We start from the raw sequence: 24,162 nt of genomic DNA, 5'->3' as shown, positions 1-24,162 counted from the left end.
AACTCATAAAGTCCACATTTGCTACACAGCAGAAAAAATAATTAGAATATACATTCCATTTCAAATTTCGTTCTTTAAAATTTAAATATTTTTCAGATCAGTACTGTACTCAAGCTGGTGTTGCATGAGACTAATACTGTGCATTGAGATTTGATGCAGATATGCTGGCATCAAAATGTAAAAGCACATTTGCTCCTGCCTTACAATTTATTTGTACAACTTTTACCGCTTCTCTCTGTTTCCAAACAAGATACTTAAGGCAGCTACAATGGGTACATCCAGCCTAGCTTCATACAATAGTCTGCCTATTTCCATGCTCAGCACCTTGCACATTTGCAAACACACCTCCACAGACCATTAGAATCGAACTCTTTCATGCTGTCCACGCACAGCAGCTTCCCATGCCACATTCCATGCACATAAAGTGGAACAGTTAATCTGGTCTTAGATAGAATGTACGGCAGGATACCTTAAGATATTCCACAGGCATAGCACAATATCCTTACTTTAGAGGGTATCTGAAGCAGGACAATTGCTTGATAATGATTATAGCATTGCAAGACGTGTTTAAATTACCACTGGTGTGTCAATGGTTTTTTTAAATCCCGTCTTTGCAAAATTATAAAAACGACATTTTCACAAATAATGGTGTAAAGATTTCATTTTGTATATTCAGTTGCAAAGAAGTCTTACTTAGTTCTCTGGCATAATATTTTTAAAAGACTGTGGTCTTTAAAATAATGCCAGGAAAAAGGATATTAGGAACCAAGTTTTTTTTTTCATATTAAACCTTTGCCTCTTCACCAGCTGTTATTGCAAACAGAAGTTCAATAAACTGAATATAATTTATCAACATGAACCTTAAAATACTTACTCATTTGTGGGAGCTCTTGTGCTTTTTTACAAGTCCACTCAGATGAAAAACCACAATTAGAGATAAAGGCATTTATTTTTGCTGCTCAAACATGTGTACAATTGGTAGATGGCGGTGTGTCAATATTACTCTTACTCTCTTTAACTTCATTCAGAGGTACTTTGTTACCTATATGGCATTTAAACACTTGCTTATAAGCCTTCCGAAAATTCTCAGAGAGAAATGCATATATAATAGGATTCACAGAAGAATTACTATAAGCCAGGCAATGAGCTATCACTCTGAAGATAAATGATGCTTGAGTCAGTGGGAAAATTCCAAATTCAACCCAGAGGTGTATGATGTGATGCGGTAGCCAGGAGATTCCAAAAACCACCACCACTACCAGGACTGTCTGTGCTGTCTAGGACAAAAAGGTAAAGAAACAAGATGTCATACAATATAGGCTTAGAATTCATTACCAATATCCATGAGGAAGAACAGAATGGAAGTCAGTTATCATATATATTATTGAAGTACACTGAAGTAGTGCACATTCATTCACCTGTCTCCTCTCTCTGCTTGTCCCCCCACATAAGGCAAGCCACAAGGAGAAGTTAACGGTAAACTGCTTAGAAGCCAGAGGAATCAAGGGGGAAATACAGAAAAGGGTTAGTTTAGCTCCCCCATAATTTCATGTGAGTTACCCACCTGTATTAATATAATATCAAACTGATAAAAAATACAATTAATCTAAACTTGAAAGTCTGTGATAATCATAAAATTATCTTCAAAAAATCCTCCCTCAGCCTCTATGCCCTGTTTGTCCTCCAGGGCAATTGGTGGCTGCTATGTGAAACACGATGCTGGACTAGAGAGCCAGGATGGTGTAGTGGTTGAGAGCAGTGGTTTGGAGCAGCGGATTCTGATCTGGAGAACCAGGTTTGATTCCCAACTCCTACACATGAGTGGCGGACACAAACCTGGTGAACTGGAATTGTTTCCCCACTCCAAGTGGCAACGGGGCTCTCCTAGCAGCCTGGCCAGAAGAGAAGACAGCTGGGCTGGGGGAAGCACCGGGATGCTGTTGGAGGGGCTGGGCCTCCTCGCCATCAAACGACAGCTGTGGGCCAAGGGAAGGAACCAAGTGGCAGCCATGGTATGTAAACGTTGATGCTCCCAAGTAAGCAAAGGGGAAAGGGAAATGGCAGTTCTCTTGTTTCCTGGGTCCTGGGTATAGGGACTTCTTATGCTGGCACTCAGCCATATAGGAGAAAAAGGAACATCATTTGTATGCTCCATCCCCCCCACACACACGATATTGTAGAGAGGGGGAGGCATAAACCTGTTTACATTCCCACTGCACTGGAGGCAAAGGAAGAATGTGTGGAAATGTTAGTTGCTACGGTGATCACTCGTAAGCATTTTAGTTGACAAACTCTGCATTCATTTGCATATAAAATAACACTTGATTTATTTACTTCATTTACGCCCTGCCTTTCTCTCCAAATGGGGCCCTGGAGAGAGAAGTATCTTTACTTGGTAGGCAAATCAGAACCAACGGGTTGAAATTAAATCAAAAGAGTTTCCATCTAGACATTAGGAAGAATTTTCTAACAGTTAGAGCAGTTCCTCAGTGAAACAGGCTTCCTCGGGAGGTGGGAAACTCCTTCCCTGGAGGTTTTTAAGCAGAGGCTAGATGGCCATCTGTCAGCAATGCTGATTCTATAACCTTAGGCAAATCATGAATGGAGGGCATCTTGGCCATCTTCTGGGCATGGAGCAGGGGTCACTGGGGAATGTGGGGGGGAGGTGGTTGTGAATTTCCTACATTGTGCTGGGGGTTGGACTAGATGACCCTGGTGGTCCCTTCCAACTCTTATGATTCTGTGAAGTCACGCACACCCGAGTCTTTGACACTGTGTTCTTGAAAGGGAAGTGTGAAAGCGGGGAGGGATACCTCTACTAAGATTAAAACATTCTAGCTGTATCTGAAGAAATGAGCTGTGACTCAACAAAAGCTCATACCCTGCCAGAAATTTTGTTAGTCTTTAAGGTGCTACTGGAATCTTTTCTACTGCTACAGACACACTAACAAGGCTATCCATCATGATCTAAAATTAAAACAGGCATTCCATTCTCTCTGTGTATGAGAGAAGAGATATGCCTTTTCTGAAGTGGAGCCTATCACTTACCTTTAAAAAAAACTTGCATTTTAACGTTTTTCCAAATATCAGCTGCCCCATTAATTGGAAAGATCGTCAGAACATAAGAACGGCCCTTCTGGATCACTGTTCTTAACCCAGCTGTTCTCTTATTTGTTCTCTCAAGAAATATTTTTCAGGATAGATTGACAAATGTTGAGAACTGTAATTCCAAAGATTTTCAATGAACAAGCCAGGCCAACTGGTTGGCCACAGTGTGAAACAGGACCACTTTTCTTAACCCAGATTAAATGGACCACTTTTCTTAACCCAGCTGTTCTCTCATTCGGTATTTTTCAGGATAGATTTGCAAATACTGAGAACTGTGAACAAATTCTAATTGTCCCTCATTCATCTATCTCTGTTTTTGTACTGCTTATTGCACATTTACAGCATACAGGCACAAGAAATAATTAAGAGATAATTCATTATTCTGGATAACTAATGTACAAGCAACACAAGAAGCAGGAAGCACAAAATATTTACCTTTTTCTTGGATGCTTCTGACTTCTTTGACATGTTTCTCAGCTTTTTATGCAGATGATTGAGGACCTAAAAAGATTAATTTACAGTTTTCATTTTAAATCTTGTTAAAAAATATTCTCACAGTTGGTTGATTTGCTTGAAGAATGTATATTTTACACATTTAGTTAGTACAGACTGCGCTCCACTTTTCCTTACATGTGTGTGGGGTGGGGGTGGGGGGGAGAGTTATGAAGCAAATACATTGTCATCCTAAATATATTTTCTTGGAAGAAATCAATAGGATTTTCATCCAAATAAATGTATTACAAATTTGTAAAGTTACAACCCATTCCTAAAGGTATATGTGTTGGTGGTGGCCAGAGGCAGTGCCGCTGTGGTGCCTCCACAGCAGCTTACTGCCAGCACAGCAAGCCAAAAAAAGGATTTAAAAGGACGTTTGAGGGGGGGGAACCCCGTGGAACTCCCCATAGAGTTCCACGGGGCTGTGCCACAATTTTGCAAGTGCATCTCGATGCCTGTAAAATGATGTGTTTTCAGCTTAGGAAGCTGCCCCGGGAATGCTCCCCAGAAGATGGGGTGGTAGCACTGGCGCCCAAGGCCTGTACCATTCCCGGGGGCCAGAGTAAGTCACCCTGTGCCAGCGTCCATGCCACTCTGGATGGACCAGAGTGACACGCTGGCATAGGGGGTCATGCCGGCTTCTGTGCTGCTCCAACGTAGTGTAGTGATTAAAGAGCAGTGGTTTGGAGCGGTGGACCCTACTCCTCCACGTGAGTGGCGGACTCTAATCTGGTGAACCGGGTTGGTTTCCCCACTCCTACACATGAAGCCAGCTTGGGCTAGTCACAGCTCTCTTAGAGCTCTGTCAGGTAGGTGGGGAGGGGGAGGTGATTGTAAGCCGGTTTGATTCTTCCTTCAGTGGTAGAGAGAGTCGGCGTATAAAAACCAACTCTTCTTCTTCATTTTCCATTCCCCCCCCCCCATTTAGGATTACACACTTAATTGTAATAAAAGAAGAAGCATTATATGCTTTAGGCCAATTTGTCACTTGGAAGCTTGTAGAAACATTACCTCACAGCAATGGCTCCACTATGAGAGTTGCTTACCAAGCAGATTGTCTGAATCACAGTTTACATACCAGCTTCTGGGACTGTGGTTGCCAACCTCCAGGTGGGGCCTGGAATTACAACTGATCTCCAGACTACAGAGATCAGTTCCCCCAGAGAAAATGGCTGCTTTGGAGGGTGGACTCCATGGCATTCTATTCTGCTGAGGTCCCTCCCCTTCTTTCTCCACCCCCAAATCCCCAGTCTTCACCCCCAAATCTCCAGGAATTTCCCAACCTAGAGTTGCAACCCTATCTGGGACTCATGTGAAAACATCAGATTGTGAGCATTTCCTGTGTTTGCTATAAATAAAGTTGAACATACATAAAAGTACAGACTGATATTTCAGCAAGTTGATAATGGTGATTCTTATTATTATTTATGTTTACATTTTAGGTACATATCAAGTTAACAACTGTCTATAGTTTGAGTACGACTTGCAATTTTTTTTTAATAAATTCTATTTCATGAGTCTTGAAGTCAGAACATAAAGATTCTTATCTTCAATGGTTACCTGATAACATAGATTCTTAAGCATATTTATTAGGTTGAGATACTAAACATAAAGAAATAAATACATAGCTAAATAGTCAGAAGAATAAAATCAAGGCATCTGCAACAATGGATACCTTTAAATCATAACTTTTAAGTTGTTGGTTTTTTTTTTAAAGATGTAAGTGAGCGCTCACAACCCTTCCTTAGATATAGATCTCTTAAATTAACAGTGTAGTCAACAAGAAAACGATCTAACCCTCTATCTGGATTCTTTGAGTGGTGTTTCAAACTTTTGGTCACTTCAGTGATACATATCTTTCACTCACCATGTTGATTTGATTGGGCATCATTTTCTTCATTGTTTTCACATATTAATTTGTATCAACTATTTGTAGGTAAAATATCTTTAAAGTCCCTCATGTTAAGTTTATGGCCCAATAGCGACAAATCCTTAAATATTTGACTATGCTTATGTGAGGCTTAAGTGTTATATACAAACAAACTCAAATCTGTACGTATTGTTACATGTAAAATACATGTAAAAACTTAAAAGACAACATAGCATATACTTCCCTTGCACTTCATTTTTTAAAAACCCAAAGACACTGAAAACTGTTGATACACCAATTTTAGCAGGTCTAAAGAACTGTGCATGATATGCTGTGGACATTTGTTTCAACAGATTCTAAGTCTCTTCCATGGAAGTCTCTGGCGCATCTGAGTTCCCCTGTCACCCTTTGTGGCGTCGCTTGTTTTACTTGTTAGTTCCACATCAGACTGGTGATTACAAAATCCTTTTGACTGTGTGAGGTGAGATATTTCAATAAGAATTTTAGTTTGGGTTTGGATTTGATCTTCACAGCCAGAAATGCAATTCGTAACTTGTCAACACCCATATTTTTTTTGCATCTATCTCATGCCCTGTAGACTGTTTAAGTTCTTGCCCATTTCATCTATAATGATATAAAGTGTTCTTATCACAAGGTTTCAGAAGCAATTGGGGGGAGAGGAATTCACATCAACAATATTAATTTTGCAAGAGTTGCATATCAGTGCCCCTTACAATTCCCTTGCAAGATAAGGGTCATTTATGCATGCTCGCTTTAACCTCTTTTATTCCCCATTTCAACCAGGATCAAAGTAACCTGGGTTGGGGGAAACTGTATGCATTGGCTGGAATGATCAGGGATGAAACTGTGTGCTAATGGAGGCATGTATACAGAAAAGCAGTCTCCCAAGTTCAAATCAAGTCTCATCCCTTTAAATGCTGCCCTGTAATTGGCTGACTTCCCAACTCACCCTGAGAGAAGACTTCCTTCCCCCCCAGACCCAACTGCCACATAAAAAAAGAATTTTAAGAACAAAAAACAAAAAATGGAGCAATCTGAAAGAAAGGCAGGGGAGAGAATCCAAGCCTCATTTTAAAAAAGCCTTTCTTTTGCTCAGAAAGAGCTCCGAGGTAGCAGGAAGCACTTGAATCCCTGCCTCTTTACACACTGCTTCGTGATTGGAACAAAGGAGGTTAAAGCGACCATGCATAAAATACCTAAATCTCCTCCTTGTCCACTGGGTTTTCCTGCAGCATCCAAGGGCGGGGTCTGGCTTTCTCCATCTACTCTTTATCTAAGGAAGTGTTAGCAGGCAGACCCACGACATAGATATATGACGTATATTAATGCAGTTTTTTGATAATTCAATTATACAACAAAGAATGTAGCTTTGTTTATTTGTTTGTTTAGCCTACCCCTTCCCAAATGTTTACGGTAGTTCACCATCAAGGAGTATCCTCCACAGAGTGCAAAGAAGGTAGTTATTAGACCTCTGCTCAAAAAACCTTAATTGGCTAGGGATGAAGTGGCCAATTACAGACCAGTCTCCAATTTACTTTTTCTAGATAGATCTTGTGGCGGCAGAGCAGCTCCAGGGTTTCCCGACTGACACATCTGCCCTTGACCCATTTCATTCTGGCTTGAGGCCTGGGATGGCTTTAATTGCACTGGTGGATAACCTTTGTCTAAAGTTGAATGGGGATGCTGTTGATACTGTTGGACCAATTAGCGATAGGTTTGCCATCGCCCTGCTCCAAGGCCCCGCTACCCCACTGACAATCAGCTGGCTAGAAGGGGAACTTACCAGCAATGGGGAAGGCCTACACCAGCATCTCAGTGTTGTCGTTGCCAAAGCGACGTCACTGTGGGGTGTCTTGTGGGTTGCCACAAAGTTCTAGTCTCTCACCCATGCTCTTTAATACATATATGAGGGCACTGAGTGAGACTGAGCTTGGGGGGGTTCACAAACCCTGCCTTTTATTTGAAAATCAGGTTGTCATGATGGTCAGATGTCAACAGGAAAATTCCAGCTAAACCCTCACCTCATTCAGACTGCTCTGAAGGTGTCAGCCAAACCCCCCTCAGACTGGCGGTTAGGAAGGAAGGAAGGAAGGAAGGAGAAAGAGCAAAGGTTTGTGGTCACTGAAGGCAGGGCCCTATCCTTCACCAAGGATGTATACCCACTTGCCTTGCTCCCCAGCTAGCTCTAATTACTTAGGGAGGGGGTGAAGTAGAGCTGCCAGCTCCAGATTGGGTAATTCATAGAGATATGGGGTTGAGCCTGGGCAGGGAGCGATTTGGGGGACCTCAGCAGGGTATAAAGCCATACAGTCTACCCTCCAAAGCAGTCATTTTCTCCAGGGGAACTGATCTCTGTAGTCTGGACATCAGTTACAATTCTGGAAGATCTCCAGGCCCAACTGGAGGTTGGTAGCCAGAGGCTGAAGTGATTCACATGTGCTGACACTCTGTTTTTAATAGTACTACTTCAGACCCAACAACTGAATCTCGGCATTAAAAACAGATTTTTGGAGTCGAGCCAAATTTTAAATGTTATGAGACCTTATCACTTCATCGTGGAAAAACATGACTACTAGGTATGCTCACCCTTTGTATAAAACACATCAGTATTTTCAGCAGCTCAAGATGAGTAAAGAAACTGAATTATCTTAAAAGGCAAGAGGCATAAATCTATCAAACTATCTTATTAATACTGAAATAATGATGCATTGAATGGCAGAGAAAATTAAGAAACAACTTTAAAGCCACTCCTGGAGATTTAGTATCATTGCTCAAGTTAATTTTCTACTAAAGCCACTCCTGGAGATTTAGTATCATTGCTCAAGTTAATTTTCTACTCATCTCAACTTGCTATCCACTTACTTTTTGTTCTCAAGCAGGATTTTCATATTTTAAAGCATTCAGTTGCGAAAAAAATAAAGTCTTGCATCAAAGAATCACAGATGTATGCCTTTATAGATACTACTGTCTTCTCCTGTTTTGAGAGCAAAAACTTTTAAAACTCTTAGAGATCGAAAAGTCGTTGGAGTACAAGTCGGGGTGCCACTGTTTTACTAAGATTACAGTAATTATGCTTTAAATTTTAGACAATAGAGAGAAATTGCAGAAATGATGAGCCATATTTGTTTCTTCCTACCAGCTTCTTTTGGCAGCCCTTTGGATTTTTGGAATGAATCGTAGACATTATGCTGATTATGTGATTATTCTGTCTGACTTAAAACAATATTTTGCTTATCGGTTCTTTCACTCATTTCATTGGCTACACCTTTACTAAGAACAAGTTATGGGAAATGTCAGTTTAAACTTATGCATCATTAAATCTAATCGAAGTCTGTTACAAAATACTTAAAGGAAAGCATATGAAACTATTACCCTACAAAGCATAATCTGTGGCATCAGTCTTATTTATGAGTTTCACATTACACTAATAGTAATATCAGGGTATGCATTAACTGCAACATAATTTTTCATTTCATTTGACTTCATACTGTGCCATTAGTTTTATTATAGTTATGCTATTATAAACAAAGTGTCTTCTTCTTGTGCACGGGGGGTTATCAATTGCCTTTCCAGGGCTGCCCACCCCACAAAAGCAGCTTCAGAAGTTAGCAGACCCTTCAAAGTGGTTTGCAGAACAGTACTGAGATGTGGGGAAGGGGCTGCAGCTTAAGGAAAATTGGTACCTATATATGAAAAGTGCCTTCAACTCATGGATGGTAATCTTTGGATACAACCCTATAATTATTTTTCTCATAAATATGAGGTTATTCTACTGTGATGAATTCCTACCCCACAAGAACAAAGCTTAGCCTAGCAACAACAATTGAAATTTATCTTTTCTAGATGCTTTGAGATATACCAAGGATATAAATCAGCATTTGCGGAGTTCACAATGCTCAGGCTCTTTGTACATTACAGGCAATCCTGTTGTGCTATTTTTAGAGATAAAAGTAAGGACAAATTAATTCCTAATGTTTTTATTAATTTGTCATAGTTGAAAACAAAGCCAATGGTCTGAACTGCAACAGACATAAATATTTGAGTATTTGTCACAGTAAATCTATCATAATTGTTTAACAATATCCCAATTCCAACCAAACAGGCAGTGCAATCCAAAGGGGAGGGGGTAGAGAGATGGGGGCCAGGAGCAGTGGAGCCGTACCACCACCACAGACGCCAAAATGAAAATTAAAGCCATTTAAAAAATAAAGAATAGGAAAATGCCCCCATAGACTAAAGCGAGACTGAGCCACCAAAAAAGGTGGCGTAGCAACACCACAGCGCAAGGGGGCATTCCCGGGGCAAAAGGGAATTGGAAGCTGCCTAAAGGCAGCTCTGCCCCCAGGAATGCCCCCCCATGCCGATGAAGGCTCCCACTTCTGGGATTTCCCTGCTGGCATAGCTGCACTGGTGGCAGAAGCCGGCGCAGCTCCATGGTTTTCTGGCGCGGCATGGATGCCACCTGTGATGGCGTAAGTGCCCCTTATCCCTGGTTAAAGGGGCACTTATGCCGCCACAGGGTCATGCCAGCTCCTGTGGAGTTTCAGCCCATCCCCCTCAGTATTGTAGCCTTGGTCATTCTTAAATCCATTTGAAACCAATGGGACAAATTAACCAATGGGACTAAAATAAGACTTATTTGACTTCAATGGGAATAGCGCAATTCAGTTCAGTTGGACTTGATTGATGTTTCAGTATGCAGACCTTACACAATTACATTCAACAAACGGATATCATGAAGACAATAATTGAAAAGGGGGCTGGGCATTTGGTGGTTGGTCTGTTGCAGAAGAGTGAGGGTGACCAAGTAACGCTTCCTCATTCTAATCTCGACGATTGTAGAAACCAGAGTTCCCAGCGTGAAATCACCACTAGCTGCTAGTGGGAGTTCTGCAATCCTTGGCTACTTATTAATTTCTTTTAAAGAAATATTTTTGTATGGTATTGCCCATTATTATGCTGCAAATATCTTCACTCAGTTACCATTTAGCATCCACGGTGCTGCACAGTGCTTAAAACAGCATCTACATATTAAAGGAAGATCAGAAACAAGATACGAAAAAGGCCATACTTTTCAGCAGAATTATTTAGCTTATGAGAAGATGGCACTCATGTTAGGCAGATTCATTTGTTTACAAAAGAGCATTCAGGACTGGATTCTCACACATTCAAAATGATATTAAAGTAATTAATGTATGCACAGACTGAGGAAGAGGTGTTTTATTGGTATATGTAAAACAGAATAATTACATTAATACTTGTTCAGAAAAGCAAATCTCTGAAAAACCTGCTGCATAAGGACTCCAGTTTTACTTTCCTTATACTGCTTGTGATTGTGGAGGGCAGATTTTTTTCAACATCAACCACTTGCTATAAAAGCTGAAAGAGAATGGTGCTTCAATAAAATCTCACAGGCAGGGTGCTGTCTGAGGTGCACTAAAAGTGCAGGAAATTTTTTAACATGTATTGATCTATGATGCCAGAGATATTCACTGGACTTATATGATTCAAAAGGCCTTCTTGGAAAGGAAAAATCTATTTGGGTTATTATAGTTAGCTTGAAAACACACCGGCATCCATTATCGAAAAGGTCTAGAATGCTAACTGACTGCACCCCTAACTTTAAAACAACTCTGAATAGTAGGTACCTGCAGAAGACAATTTTTTCCAGTAAAATTATGGGTAGGATTCTACTATGATAGAACATTAGCATTATCATTCCTATTTGCATGTACTATAACACCATTGATATAGAAATAGTTATCCCATATATTTAACTGATACAATGGCTAAACATTATGTTTCCAGAGGGTTTAGTCTACTGCAGCAATGATTACTGCAGGTATCACCTGCTTTTTTCTGCATTGACCTATACCATGTAATTCACCTTCTGCATTGTTTATTGTATACCTTGCCTCGGATAGCTTATTTTCATTGTCCTTCAATTCATCTTGGTTCTATAGCATTATTCAATTGTTGTTATGTGCTGTCTTTCTGCAGTGCACTGCTTTATATCCTGTAATTCACTTTGAGTTTCAGAGAGAAAAGTGAACTATAGGCAAAGCAAATAAATAAAATGGAAGTGTTGCAGCACCTTAAGATTAACAGTCCATTCCTGACCCTAAAGGACAATAGTCCTCAGGAGGCCAGGAAGGGGCTGCACTGGCATTTGGGCCTGTACCACTTAGGCCGCCCAGGGTGGCATGGATGCTGGGGGAGGGGCGGACGCCATCCTCTAGGTACTGTCATGGCAGCACCACCCAAGGACACCTGCACAGCCTCGCCGGCACTTCCGTGCACCATCCTCCCCGGGGTGTTCCCAGGGCGTTCCCATGCACAGCCAGGGGAGGAGCCACCTTTAGGCAGCCTCCTAAGCCCTTTCGGCCCGGGAAAGGACCATTATAGGTTGCATGCGTGGAACAGAAAGTAGCTCTTGGCTCTTGAGGGAGAGGGAGGGGCTCAAAAACAAAACCTCCTTAGGAGATATCAGTGTCCACACCTATTCACTTGGCTGCTACCAATGAAATATGGCTTTGAGGCTCAGGGAAGGATTATAGAGTGTGGGTTAAGCAAAGAGACAGAAATTCTATAATAATACACGTTTCCAGTTTGATTTGGGAAATCCATTGAATTCTACACAATCTGCCTGCTGGGTAGAGCTGGCCATGCTCCCAGCAATCAATCAATCAAGTGGCCCAATATGGTGGGTAGGGCTGGCCATAACTTCTGGTGCACACTGTCAACTTGGACACACTGTGCACTATTGATACTGTGCCTATGTAACTAATAACAATATTATTACAATCAGAAAAATTAAATAAGGTGCTACACTAGATCACTCAATTATATTATAGTAGAATTCAATGTTTACAATCCATATCAAGCCAAATAGACTTTCCTGCTTTGTGAAGATTACCTACTCCTATGCTTTTTCTTTTTTTGCACAAGTATTGATTTATTTAGAATATTTATATATCTGCTTTTCTCCTGAGGTAGAGTTGACTGAAGAAGGTAGAGTGGACTGAAGAGATGCCTTTTTGGCAGGTACGGTGCTTGAGATGTCTTTTTTTGTAGTCCTGGGAAATTATTATCACAAGGACACACTAGGTATAAAAGAAGAAGACACTTTTTTTGGGTAAAAGACCTAAGTTCCATTATGTGCAGATTCACCTTTTGGAATCCAGTCACTGGAATATACTTTTGATTCTGTCAATCCAGTATATTTGACTGAAGGCTGTATGTCTCAACCTCTGCAAGCACAACATGGGTAAAAAATATATATTCACTATCCATAAAGTAATTGAGGCTCAAATTATTCTCTTAGCTGCTGCTAAGTTCATGATTACAGTGACTCTTCATTTGGAAACATAGATGTTGCCTATGATGACAGGAGTGTATGCCCCTATTTTCAGTTATCCTATGATATTGTTCTTTGTAGGAATGGAGAGATTGCCTAAACCAGAGAAGACATACATTGACTCTGTGAGGACTTTTTGAATTTTGAGAAAGGGGAGCGTGTCCCTCCACAGAATGGTTGCATTGGAATTTACATTTGAGGGAAGTTGTGTATTGGATTTTGCCCAGTCCTCATATATATGGGCAGCCCATTCCTGAAGGGGGGAGTGGATGCGCGGCGGCTGGGAGCGATGTAGCTGCGGCGCCTTTACAGAGGCTTTCTAGCCGCTGCGGATAAAAATAAAATGATTTAAAATATAACAATGCAGTGTCCAAGTTTACCAGCATTTGTCGAACTAAAATAAATTATCGTGAGTGGCCTTATTCACTCTCCGAAGGGGAGTTTGATTAGGGAATCCGGTTGAAATAATCCACAAGCCTGTGTGCATTGAATTTTATTTGTTGTGCACCTGAAGAGATTCTGGATGTGACAGGTGTAAGACTGTGGGCTGATTTTGCCTGGTTGACAATGAAGGAGTGTAAATCCTCCATTTTCCTACTTTTCTTCCTTTGAACACATGAAGCTGCCTTATACTGAATCAGATGCTTGGTCCATCAGAGTCAGTATTGTCTACTCAGACTGGCAGCGGCTCTCCAGGGTCTCAGGCAGGGGTCTTTCACATTGCCTACTTACCTGGTCCCTTTAACTGGAGATGCTGGGGATTGAACCTGGGACCTTCTGCATGCCAAGCAAATGCTCTACCACTGAGCCACGTTCCCCTCCCTTCTTGTCTCTTCTATCTCTTTTCATATTTACTTTCACTTCTCATAATGACAGTCCCTCTCCAACCTTTCCTTTCTGCTGGTGATACAGCTGTTGCTGTTGTAAACTAGTTTCAAGCAAATAATGAAGACACTAATGAAGATAAAAGAAGCCAAGCTGGGAACTCAGGCACCCAATATCCTTTGGATGCTCTCTAGACTTTGAAGTAAGCACCTAGAGCTAGGCTCCACTCCACACCAATCCCATCACCACCACCAAAACCCTTCAATCCTCCCATTACTTTGAGCATACCTCAGTTTAAATGGGGAAACTGTACGGGCTGAAGAGCAGAAAGATGGAGAAAGGGAAATGTAAAAAGTTGCCAAGATGAGTGTGAATGGAATGGGGCAAAGGACAAAAAAAGCCCTGATCACAGCTTACACTGAATGCAAGTATAATTCCCTGTACAGTGTACACTTGATTGTTCTTTGTATGATGTTGAGTCATTCTCATGCTACAGCAAACACATACACAGCTGAACATGTACTGGTCCCCAGTTTCATTGACTCTCATTCAGTGTTTATTGACTCTTTCATACAGATGGATGAACATACAGGCAGGATGCAGGTGTGTTTAGCCCTGCAGATGTGAGCAGGGCTAAAAAGAAAGGAACTTAAAAAGTAATAAAAAGTAGTGTGGAAAGGGATATGAACTAGGGCAGCAGTCGCTGCCCCTGTGGCACACAGAGAGGGGCAGCAGAACTGCCCTTCCTACATGGCCCACTCCTCCTGTAGAAGAGGCAGTTCTGCCACCCTCTCTGCATGCCACAGGGTAGGTGGCTACCCCACCCCTCCAGCTACGGCCCTGGCAGCAAGTGGGCACCAAGAAGCACACTGTCAGCTGCCTGCAGGTGTCACGTAAAGGATTCCTGGTCTAAACTTAGCCTCCAGGAGCAAACCTTTCATAGCCACTTGAAAGGCTATTACTTGAACCCAGAATATGGAAAGATTAGTGCAATCCCACAGTATTTTCCCCAGACTTATTTCACTGGTATGAAATAGGAAGCAGCCAAAGTGATATTTAAAAACGGAATAAAAGATATTCTGTCTCAATTGAAATTAGCCATGCTCAAACATATAAAATTGTCCCCCTGGTATTACATGCTTAAATTGAACAATTATTAAATGCTATTTAATGCATCTTTCTGAATTTCCCATTAGGAGAGTTTTGAAGATCCTGTGGTTTCAGAAAATGCAATCAGTTATCTTAGATGAGCAGTTTAGAAAAAAAATTCAATTAACCAAAAGAACTGTTACTGCGATGAGGATATAGCAGAAGATATTCCCTGTTACTTATTGAGCTGGTCTGCCTGTAAGGAGGTGAGATAAAGATAGGGAGATTTTTTTTTCATACGGATTTACCATGAGCCAAAGCCAACAAAAAATAAATCCCTGCTTACCAGTCCTGAAAGGAACAATACTGTCAAGGTCGTTTCATTTGATCTAGCAGCACAGTCAAAGCTCCACATATTTATAAATTTAATTTATTTGTATCCTGCCATTCTCCCCAGTGGGGACTCAAAGCGACTTACATCATTCTCCTCTCCTCCATTTTTATCCTCACAACAACCCTGTGAGAAGTCAGCCTGAGAGTGTGTAACTGGCCCAAGGTAACACAGTGAACTTCCATGGTGCGAGTGGGGATTCGAACCCATGTCTCCCAGATACTAGTCAACCCCTCTTAACCACTACACCACAGTGGCTCTCACACAGTGGATTGTTTTAACAGCTAGCAACATTTTTGTGGACCAACCCCACCCCCCCAAAAAAACTTTCTAGACTGGCTTGAAGGCTATTGGACAGGGAACTGTACTTATAGCTTAATTCTTGTTCCAGCAGTTAGATTTTAGGATAGGAATACCGGCTATTACACTAGAGCACTTCAGTGCATAGCAGTGATATAATAATGTTATACGTTCAGTTCCAAAATTATCTAAAAGCAATAAAGCAACTTCTCTATGTCTCCTCTACCATTATTCTGCAATCCTACACTTAACTCTCCCCCTCCCATATACAGTAATTATTTGTTCCCAGTATATGTGTTTGCCCTGACCTGGATGGCCCAGACTAGCCCGATCTCATCCGATCTCAGAAGCTAAGTAGGGTCAGCCCTGATTAGTACTTGGATGGGAGACTGCCAAAGAAGTCCAGGGTTGCTACGCAGAGGCAGACAATGGCAAACTACCTCTGTTCACCTCTTGCCTTGGAAACCCTACCGGACTGCTATGAATTGGCTGCAACTTGATGACACTCCCCTCACACCATATGTGCATAGGATTGTGTTATATCTTGCATGCTTTATCATCTTGAGCCATGCTACCCACAGGAACTAATAACAAGTTTGAATTATTTTGATATTGCAAACGTAGGCTCAAGATGATAAATGATATCAACGTAAACTTGTATAAGGAGTCATAAATGACTGACAAGCATTTTGAAAAACATAAGATGACATGCCTTGTCATCAAGGTTTTCTGCTTCACAGTGAGTTAATCCAGAAATTTGGGCTAATAGCAAAATGTGTGTTTTTACATGTTAGTTAGTTTAAAGAACCAGTTCCAACCGTCATTATGTTTTTATAATATAGACATACATACTTCAATGATGCTTTGGCTACTGATGGATTAAAGTGACTGTCCAGTATGTATAAAGCCAATTTACTAGTTGACAAGACACCTACATTACTGTTCATTCAAGGATACAAACTAGTGCAATAAATAGAGTGGTCCTTTGATCAGAAATGAACTGGGGTGACGAATTTTGGCTCTGCAATGGCTCTGTCCCTTCAGCTCCTATAGTTCCTATTGATCCTTGCTATTTCAATCAGACAGTCAGACAGATTGCCTAGTAGTTGTTAGAGACGTTCTCCTGAACTACTGAAGTCAATAGTAGAGCTTCACTGATATCTGGGAAGCAGTGTTAGGAACTGCCCGGCTGAGATCCTTTGTTGCTTTCCCAGAGAACAATCCATAGCCCCCAAACTCCCACTGATTTTAATAGTCTTGGGTTGCATTCCATGTTCCCCACCTATCAAAAGATGTCAGGCTTCCGGTCACAAACCTTTTCTTTTGATACGGTCAGTACAACTGGTAACTGAAGGGATGAGGGACAGATTTCAGGAGTGTTCAACTGCGTGTCTCCCGACAGATGATTCACACTGTCACACATTGGTGAGAGATCTTAACATGAAGCAGCGTACACCAGGTTTTTGGACCAGAATAGGATAAGAAGTAGAACATGCTACCCTCCATAATGCAGTGAGACAGCTGAAACTGAATTTTTCAGTACACATAAGACTGCATTTTGAACAAGTTATCAAAAATGTGTCTTACTACTGGACTGGGAAGGTATCTCAATTGTAATGTGCTAAATTATACTTCCAGACTTGCCATTACTATACTTACTTGGATCTTTCTTGAAGTCCTTGAGCCTCTCCCCTCACAAATAAACATATTTCTATTTCAGATTTTGCGGTACTTATGCAGTTTTCTGTTAAAGCTTTGCATGAACTAGCCGGTATATAACAATATGTAAGTCTGTTGCATACTCAATAAAATCCCTTGGAAGTGTAACTTTACCATTTTACTTGTACGGCAGAGTTAAAACCCTGTCATTTTTAGTTTTCTGCCATAACTTTTCTTTATGTCTTTCACCAAACTCCTGCTGTGTGAACATGTGCATACACACACACACACACACACACACACACACACAAAACCTGTAGATCCTGGTGACTTTCCCACTGCTCTATCAGTCATGCTATTCCTCTGCTTATACAATTTTTTACTGTACTTTTGTCTGTGAAGGTCTGCCCTATACACCTCCTCTATTTCTTCATGTGTGTATGCACTCACACACTCATTTCCTTTGCGCATACTGTACATTTAAGGAACAGCTCCTCCGAGCCTGGTTTCTATTTTTCCATATGACACATTTTGTTTTGCACCCAACGGGACATTCGAAGTGAACATTATGCCTTTACGTACTGGAATCTTTTACATTTAACATTAACTGCTCATCTGTCACTGCACAAGCTTATTCCCATACTTCGTACGCGGTCTACACCATGCACACTTGCACATACCCTGAAAGCTGTGTCCACAGGCAAGATATAACACACACATGCCCCCCGCACTACTCTACATTTGCAAGACCTGAGCAAGGCTGTTAAAGATAGGAAGTTTTGGAGGACACTGATTCATAGGGTCGACATGAGTCGAACTTGAAGGCACTTAACACACACAGTCTACATTTTATTGGAGCCATACCCCATCCCCCACAGAAGATTGTGTGACTCTTAGACAGAGGTACTTTCTATGTAGCTTGTTAATCCTGCACCCACCTTAGCATAACAGAATGAGATCAGCAGCAGAGGCAGCAGGTATCCAAAGACAAAGGTGCAGACCACATAAACTTTCTTGTGCTCTTGACTGGGCCACATTTCCCAGCAGAAAGTCTGGTTCATGGTCTCCTGATGCAAGATGCGCTGGTAGTGAGCCACAGGGGAGGCCATGGCAATCGACAGCAACCAGATCACCCCTACGCCGAGAAGCGCGTTACGGGACACCCGCAGCGACGACGAGCGGCGGGAGTGCACGATGGCCACGTAGCGGTCCACGGACATGGCCGAAAGGGTGAAGATGCTGACCAGCATGGAGACCGTGAAGAAGTAATGGATGAACTTGCAGATGAAGGTGCCCAGCACCCAGCTGGGCAGCATGTACACGGTGGCCTGGAAAGGGATGCAGAAGAGCAAGTAGGCCAAGTCGGCGATGCTCAGGTTGAGGATGAAGATGTTGGTGGTGCTGCGGGGCTTGCCCGGCTTGCTCCTGGCCAGCACGGTGATGACCAAGGAGTTGCCCAGCACGCCCAAGGCAAAGATGAGGCCAAAGACGACCAAAGTGACAAAGTTCTCCACGCCGATATCCGAGAGGAAGTCGGCACCCTCCTCCTTCAGGGGGTGCTCCCCGGAGGGCCAGGAGGCATTGGAGCCCACGCCTCCGGTCTGGTTCATGGGGAGGGAGGCCAGGGATGCTTCTGGGTCCATCCTCTGGGCGGCTCCCCCAGGCCAACCTGGCGGGGAGGTGGGGAGGACCCCAGGCCACCCGAGCCAGGCCCAGCCCACCCACCCTGCCCCCTACTCCTTGGAGGGGGCCTGCCTGCCAAGCCCCACGCCTCCTCCTCCTCCCCCCTGAAGAAGGCAAGCAGACCCTTCCCCTCAGCTGGAGCCACCCAGCCCCTACGGGGAGTCCCCTCGAAGTCCAGAGGGAAACTTCCCCACCGCCCTGCGCGGAGGGAGAAAGAGTCCACGCGGGGACTCCTTTTCCTTCCAGTGGGCGCGGGAGAAGCGGAGGGAGACGCTGGCGGAGGAGTTCGGCTCGCCTTTCCCGCCTTTCTCCCGCCGGGCGAGCGAGCGGCGCCAAGCAGCGCGAGGCGAGGCAGCCGTCGCCACAGCCGCCACTGCCCGGCCGCGCGCGCGCGCCGGCTCTTTTCGAGCCCCATCCCCCCGCCCCCCTCCCGCCCTCAAGCTCCACCCCCGGCCGGCTCGACGCCGCGCTCGCCTCGCCTTCGAGCTCGCCCGCCCGCCCAGTCCGGGCTGGGCGAGCCGAAGCGCTGGCTCGGAGGGATCCCAGCGAGGCGGCGGCGGCGCTGAGGTCGCCCAACGGTCAAGACCCGCCGCTTCTCTGCCCTGCGCTCCACAGGGGGCGTGGTCGCCTTCCGCCACCCAGCCCGGGCCGTTTGTGGGCGGGAGGTGCCGCCCTGGACTCGCCGCTCCCGGGATGCGCGCTTTCCCCCCATCTGCACGGGGGTCTTGTGGCCGAGTTGTGAGAATTGGGATGGGGGGAGGGGGAATGTGCATCTACACAGTGGCAAATCCAGATGCTGGAACTGACCGAGTTCTTTGATAAACCTTTGATAAATCAGAATGATAATGAACAATTTTTTGGGGGGGGGGAGGGAATGGGGAGGCTTGGAGAATGTACTGTGAAAATTATTTTTTTAACGGGACCCTTTTAAAGGTTACTCATCGATCTAATCCCTTACTCGTATTTTGTTTTAATTTTTATAATTAGGTATTGATTTAACAATGTTGGATACGACAAGAACAGGTTAATTAAAATGATATTGGGATTAGTCCCGTTAGCAAAAGATTATACAATTTAATTTTAGACGGGACAGGGAGAGGGGGAAGTCATTTGATTGTTAAATTGGAATACTATTTGTTCTTCTCTTTACTATTATTATTATTATTATTATATTGTTTTTATGGATATATTAAATGAAGAAAAATAAAAATTATTAAAACAAAAACAGTGGCAAATCCAAGGCGAAACTGACCCCAGCCAAAGAACACCAGCTTGGAACTGTGAATTGCACTCAGAATGGATCTCTCTCTCTCCCCACCCCCCCTTGAACCAAAATCTCTTTATGGGGATATGATGTGCGTGTGTGTTAAGTGATGTCAAGTCGCTTCCGACTCATGGCAACCCTATGAATGAAAGTCCTCCAAAATGTCCTATCTTTTTTTAATGACATTTTTAATTGTTTTTTATATTACAGTAGTTTCCATCATTCATTAAGCTAATTATATGATGTAATCAATATTTCTCTATTCTATATAACTAATTAATTCATATTTACGTTGACTTCCCCTCTCTCCTCCTCTGTCTTTTGATAACTTTATTGTCACCTTTGCATTTAATTTCTAATTCAATACAATGCTTCATGTATAAATCAGGTTGCAATTCTTAAAATCTAAATCATTAATCTTAATAGTATTTCTACCTTAATCAATTGAATTAGAACAAAACATAGCCTTCAATACTTCCCAATTTAAATTCATTTTGACAATATATTGTCCACGCCTCCCATTCTCCCACAAATTCTTTATTCTCAAAACGTCCTATCTTTGACAGCCTTGCTCAGATCTTGCAAATTGAAGGCTGTGGCTTCCTTTATTGAGTCAATCCGTCTCTTGTTGGGTCTTCCTCTTTTCCTGCTGCCCTCAACTTTTCCTAGCATGACTGTCTTTTCCAGTGACTTTTGGTTATCAGAAGATGGTTATCATATGGGGATATGATAACCATCTTCAAGTACTCGAAGGGCTGTCATATAGAGGAGGGTGTCCAGTTGTTTTCTGTTGCCCCAGAAGGTTGGACCAGGACCAACGGTTGAAATTAAATCAAAAGAGTTTCCATCTAGACATTAGGAAGAATTTTCTATTAGGAAGAATTTTCTAACAGAGCGGTTCCTCGGTGGAACAGGCTTCCTTGGGAGGTGGTGAGCGCTCCTTCTTTGGAGGTTTTTAAGCAGAGGCTAGATGGCCACCTGTCAGCAATGCTGATTCTATGACTTTAGGCAGATCATGAGAGGGAGGGCATCGTGGCCATCTTCTGGGCATGGGATAGGGGTCACTGGGTGTGTGTGGGGGAGGTAGTTGTGAAATTCCTGCATTGTGCAGGGGGTTGGACTAGATGACCCTGGTGGTCCATTCCAACTCTGTGATTCTATGATTTATTTCAGGGGGAAGCAGATAAGGCAGCTCCCCCCACCAGTAATGATACCTTCCCCTCCCCTGTTCTCTGGGCAGCGTGCTCCAATGCGGCTCCTGAACTTGTAGTTTCAGCAGATGCAGCTTGTTTGGATTTGTTTCCATGCACCAAGCTCACTTTTTGCTTTTTACAAACATAAAAGAAAATACAAGGGCTCGATTGGTTGTTTTTTTCTTGACATTCATTCCTGGCACGTGCATTGGCTGTGAAGTTCCTTCTGTTTTTCCTCCAAATTCTCTCCCACGTTTATATATATGAGAAACACACAAAAGAGAGAAAGCAAAAAAAGCAGTCTCTTGTGGCACCTCAAATAACAGGTTTGTTGTGGGATAAACTTTCACACACCAGAGCCCACCAAATCTGAATGTGTGGATGATTATGCCACAATAAATCTGTCAGTTTTCAAGGATCTGCAAGCCTCCTTGTTTTATTTTTATTTTTTTGCAATAGACTAACATGCCTGTCCTTCAGGAAGAACTAAGAGATGCACAGATGGGTTTCTCAGCATTGCGTATGAAAATGCTAAGTTTGTGTTACAGGAACAGGAAAAGCGATGCAAGGAATCCCTTCTTCTGCAGTGCCCAGCTCTGAAAAGAATAGGAGCTCTGTCCCGGACTGCATCTGTCTATCCTACCCATAGGATAGCAAGTGGGGTTCCTTCATTCACCTTTGAGGGGGTTAACTTTTGTGGAAAAGATTGCCATCCAGGACAACCTTGAGTGCAAAAATTAAACCAGTCAAACATTTCCCGTCACCATAAACAGTCATGTGGATCCTCACAGACTAGTGCTTTTATTGTGACAAAAAAGTACCGTGACTCAGATCCCACTTCACCAGATTCATGAAATATTTTCATCAGTAGTGGACCGATAGATAGATAGATAGATAGATAGATAGATAGATAGATAGATAGATAGATAGATAGATAGATAGATAGATAGATAGATAGATAGATGTGTGTGTGTGTGTGTTAAGTGCCGTCAAGTCACTTCTGACTCATGGCGACCCTATGAATGAAAGTCCTCCAAAATGTATTGGATTGTCTCATCATAGGGTTTTCATGGTAAAGGTTGGTCAGAAGTGGTTTACCAGTGCCTTCTTCTGCGCAATACTAACCAGGGTTAGCCGTAGTAGCACTACTGATGTCTACGAAAGATCCTCTGCCAGTGTCACCTTCCACTACTGCTGCTGCCCAGTAGCTAACCTTCAGGGATTCCTCTGCCCCCATCCCCATTGGAACTGCCTGTTCTCTTCTGCGGATGTGGCCATTGATCCCTTAAGGGGGTGGTTGCATCTTCGTCTGGTGTCTCAGCTGTGACCATTCCGTCTTGAGTGACTCTGCTAGGATCTAGTCTCTTGATAGAGTCTAGACCCCTTACGGTATTGCTCTCAGCTTCCCTAACAAACCCCCTCACCACGTTAAGGTGTGCATCCAGAAGGGGAGACGGATAGATAAGCACTCATTTCCTATCGAGTTATCTACATGTCTGGAAAGATTCATTTACTTCATTTCCGAAAACTGACAATATCAGGAATACTCTCCTGTTACTTGAACAAGTCAGGCAAAGGTAAAGGTAGTCCCCTGTGCAAGCACCAGGTCATTCCTGACTCATGGGGTGACGTCACATCCCGATGTTTACTTGGCAGACTTTGTTGACGGGGTGCTTTGCCAGTGCCTTCCCCAGTCACCTTCCCTTTACCCCCAGCAAGCTGGGTACTCATTTTACCGACCTCAGAAGGATGGAAGGCTGAGTCAACCTTGAGCCGGCTACCTGAAACCGACTTCCGTCGGGATCGAGCTCAGGTCGTGAGCAGAGCTTTTGACTGCAGTACTGCAGCTTACCACTCTGCGCCGAACAAGACAGGTACTAGTTAAAAAAATGCCATCCCATCCCAGTCAGGAATGGTCTTCTTCCACAGGATAACAGGATATTTAGTTTTACTACTTTTGCGATAAAATCTGTGATTGATGATACAACTATGACACTTGTATCTATTTTATGAAATGTCTTTCCTATATTCATAGATCCTACAGAATACTGGTGGGTGGGTGTGTTTATTCTTTAGAGGTTTAACTGAATCAACTGAGCACATTCAAATAGCACTGAGAAGCATTCAAATAGCACTTTAGAAGCCAACAAAAAAAAGTTAACACCAGCAAGATGACCCTCTTTCTCTGCAGCAAAGGTCCAGCCATGTTTGTTTTTTATTTACATAGTTATTTTACTTCTTTTATAAACTGTGTATGTTCTGTCAAGGTTGAAGGGCATATCTTTCCTTGTCTTTTCTCTAAAAATGGGATGCAAACTAGAGGCATTTTCACACATATTTAAAGCAGCTCTTGCTTCAACTGGTTTGTAAAGTAAATGTAAATTCCAGCTTGGCCAGAGTGCTTGCTTGCATTGCAAATGCCTTAGTTTCACTTTCTCCTCTCCTATTTCCCATCCTTTATTCTCCAATCATAGATCAGATATTCCCATAAATAACAAGAGTTGTGATATCATGTATGTAAATGCTTTAATAGCAACCCCTGCTGGCTGCCATGTGACTTATTTTTCAGTTCTTATAATGGATTGTTCCAGCTCTTCAAAGTGTTGGACTTATCTTCAAAGGGTTGGACTGGATGGCCCTTGTGGTCTCTTCCAGCCTTGTGTGATTTTGTGATTTTATTGTTTTTTGAGAGGTCTGCTATGAATGATACAGTGGCTGGCCAGATCAAACCAGCAAAAAAGTCCTAAGTTACAGTTCTGAAAAGCTCAATACACTTGTATCTGATTTGGATAGCTCAGACTAGCTCGCTCTCAGGATCTCAGGAGCTAAGCAGGGTTGGCTCTGGCTAACATTAGGATGGGAAACTACCATGGAAGTCCAGGGTTGCAATGCAGACGCAGGCAGTGG

General features: G+C 42.8%; 1 protein-coding gene across 1 annotated transcript; it reads right to left on the bottom strand.

Annotated features, from left to right (window-relative positions):
• Positions 1-787: 787 nt before the first annotated feature.
• On the bottom strand, positions 788-18,725 carry GALR1 (galanin receptor 1). Its single transcript, XM_056854537.1, has 3 exons — positions 18,054-18,725; positions 3,544-3,609; positions 788-1,277 (listed from the first exon to the last, which is right to left on the bottom strand). Exons 1-3 carry the CDS (start codon positions 18,723-18,725, stop codon positions 960-962), a joined length of 1,056 nt encoding a protein of 351 aa, XP_056710515.1. The 3' UTR covers positions 788-959.
• Between the last annotated feature and the right edge of the window lie 5,437 nt (positions 18,726-24,162).

This window comes from Euleptes europaea, chromosome 8 (genome assembly GCF_029931775.1).
Source record: "Euleptes europaea isolate rEulEur1 chromosome 8, rEulEur1.hap1, whole genome shotgun sequence".
Classification (NCBI taxonomy): domain Eukaryota; kingdom Metazoa; phylum Chordata; class Lepidosauria; order Squamata; family Sphaerodactylidae; genus Euleptes; species Euleptes europaea.
This window is presented reverse-complemented; position numbering and strand designations above follow the sequence as displayed.

Excerpts from the sequence above, each read along its gene's own strand:
- GALR1 (XM_056854537.1), bottom strand. The coding sequence starts at position 18,725 with ATGAACCAGACCGGAGGCGTGGGCTCCAATGCCTCCTGGCCCTCCGGG. Across the intron at positions 3,610-18,053 it reads TCTCATTCTGTTATGCTAAG|GTCCTCAATCATCTGCATAA; the intron begins GTGGGTGCAGGA and ends TAATCTTTTTAG. Across the intron at positions 1,278-3,543 it reads CAGAAGCATCCAAGAAAAAG|ACAGCACAGACAGTCCTGGT; the intron begins GTAAATATTTTG and ends TTTTTGTCCTAG.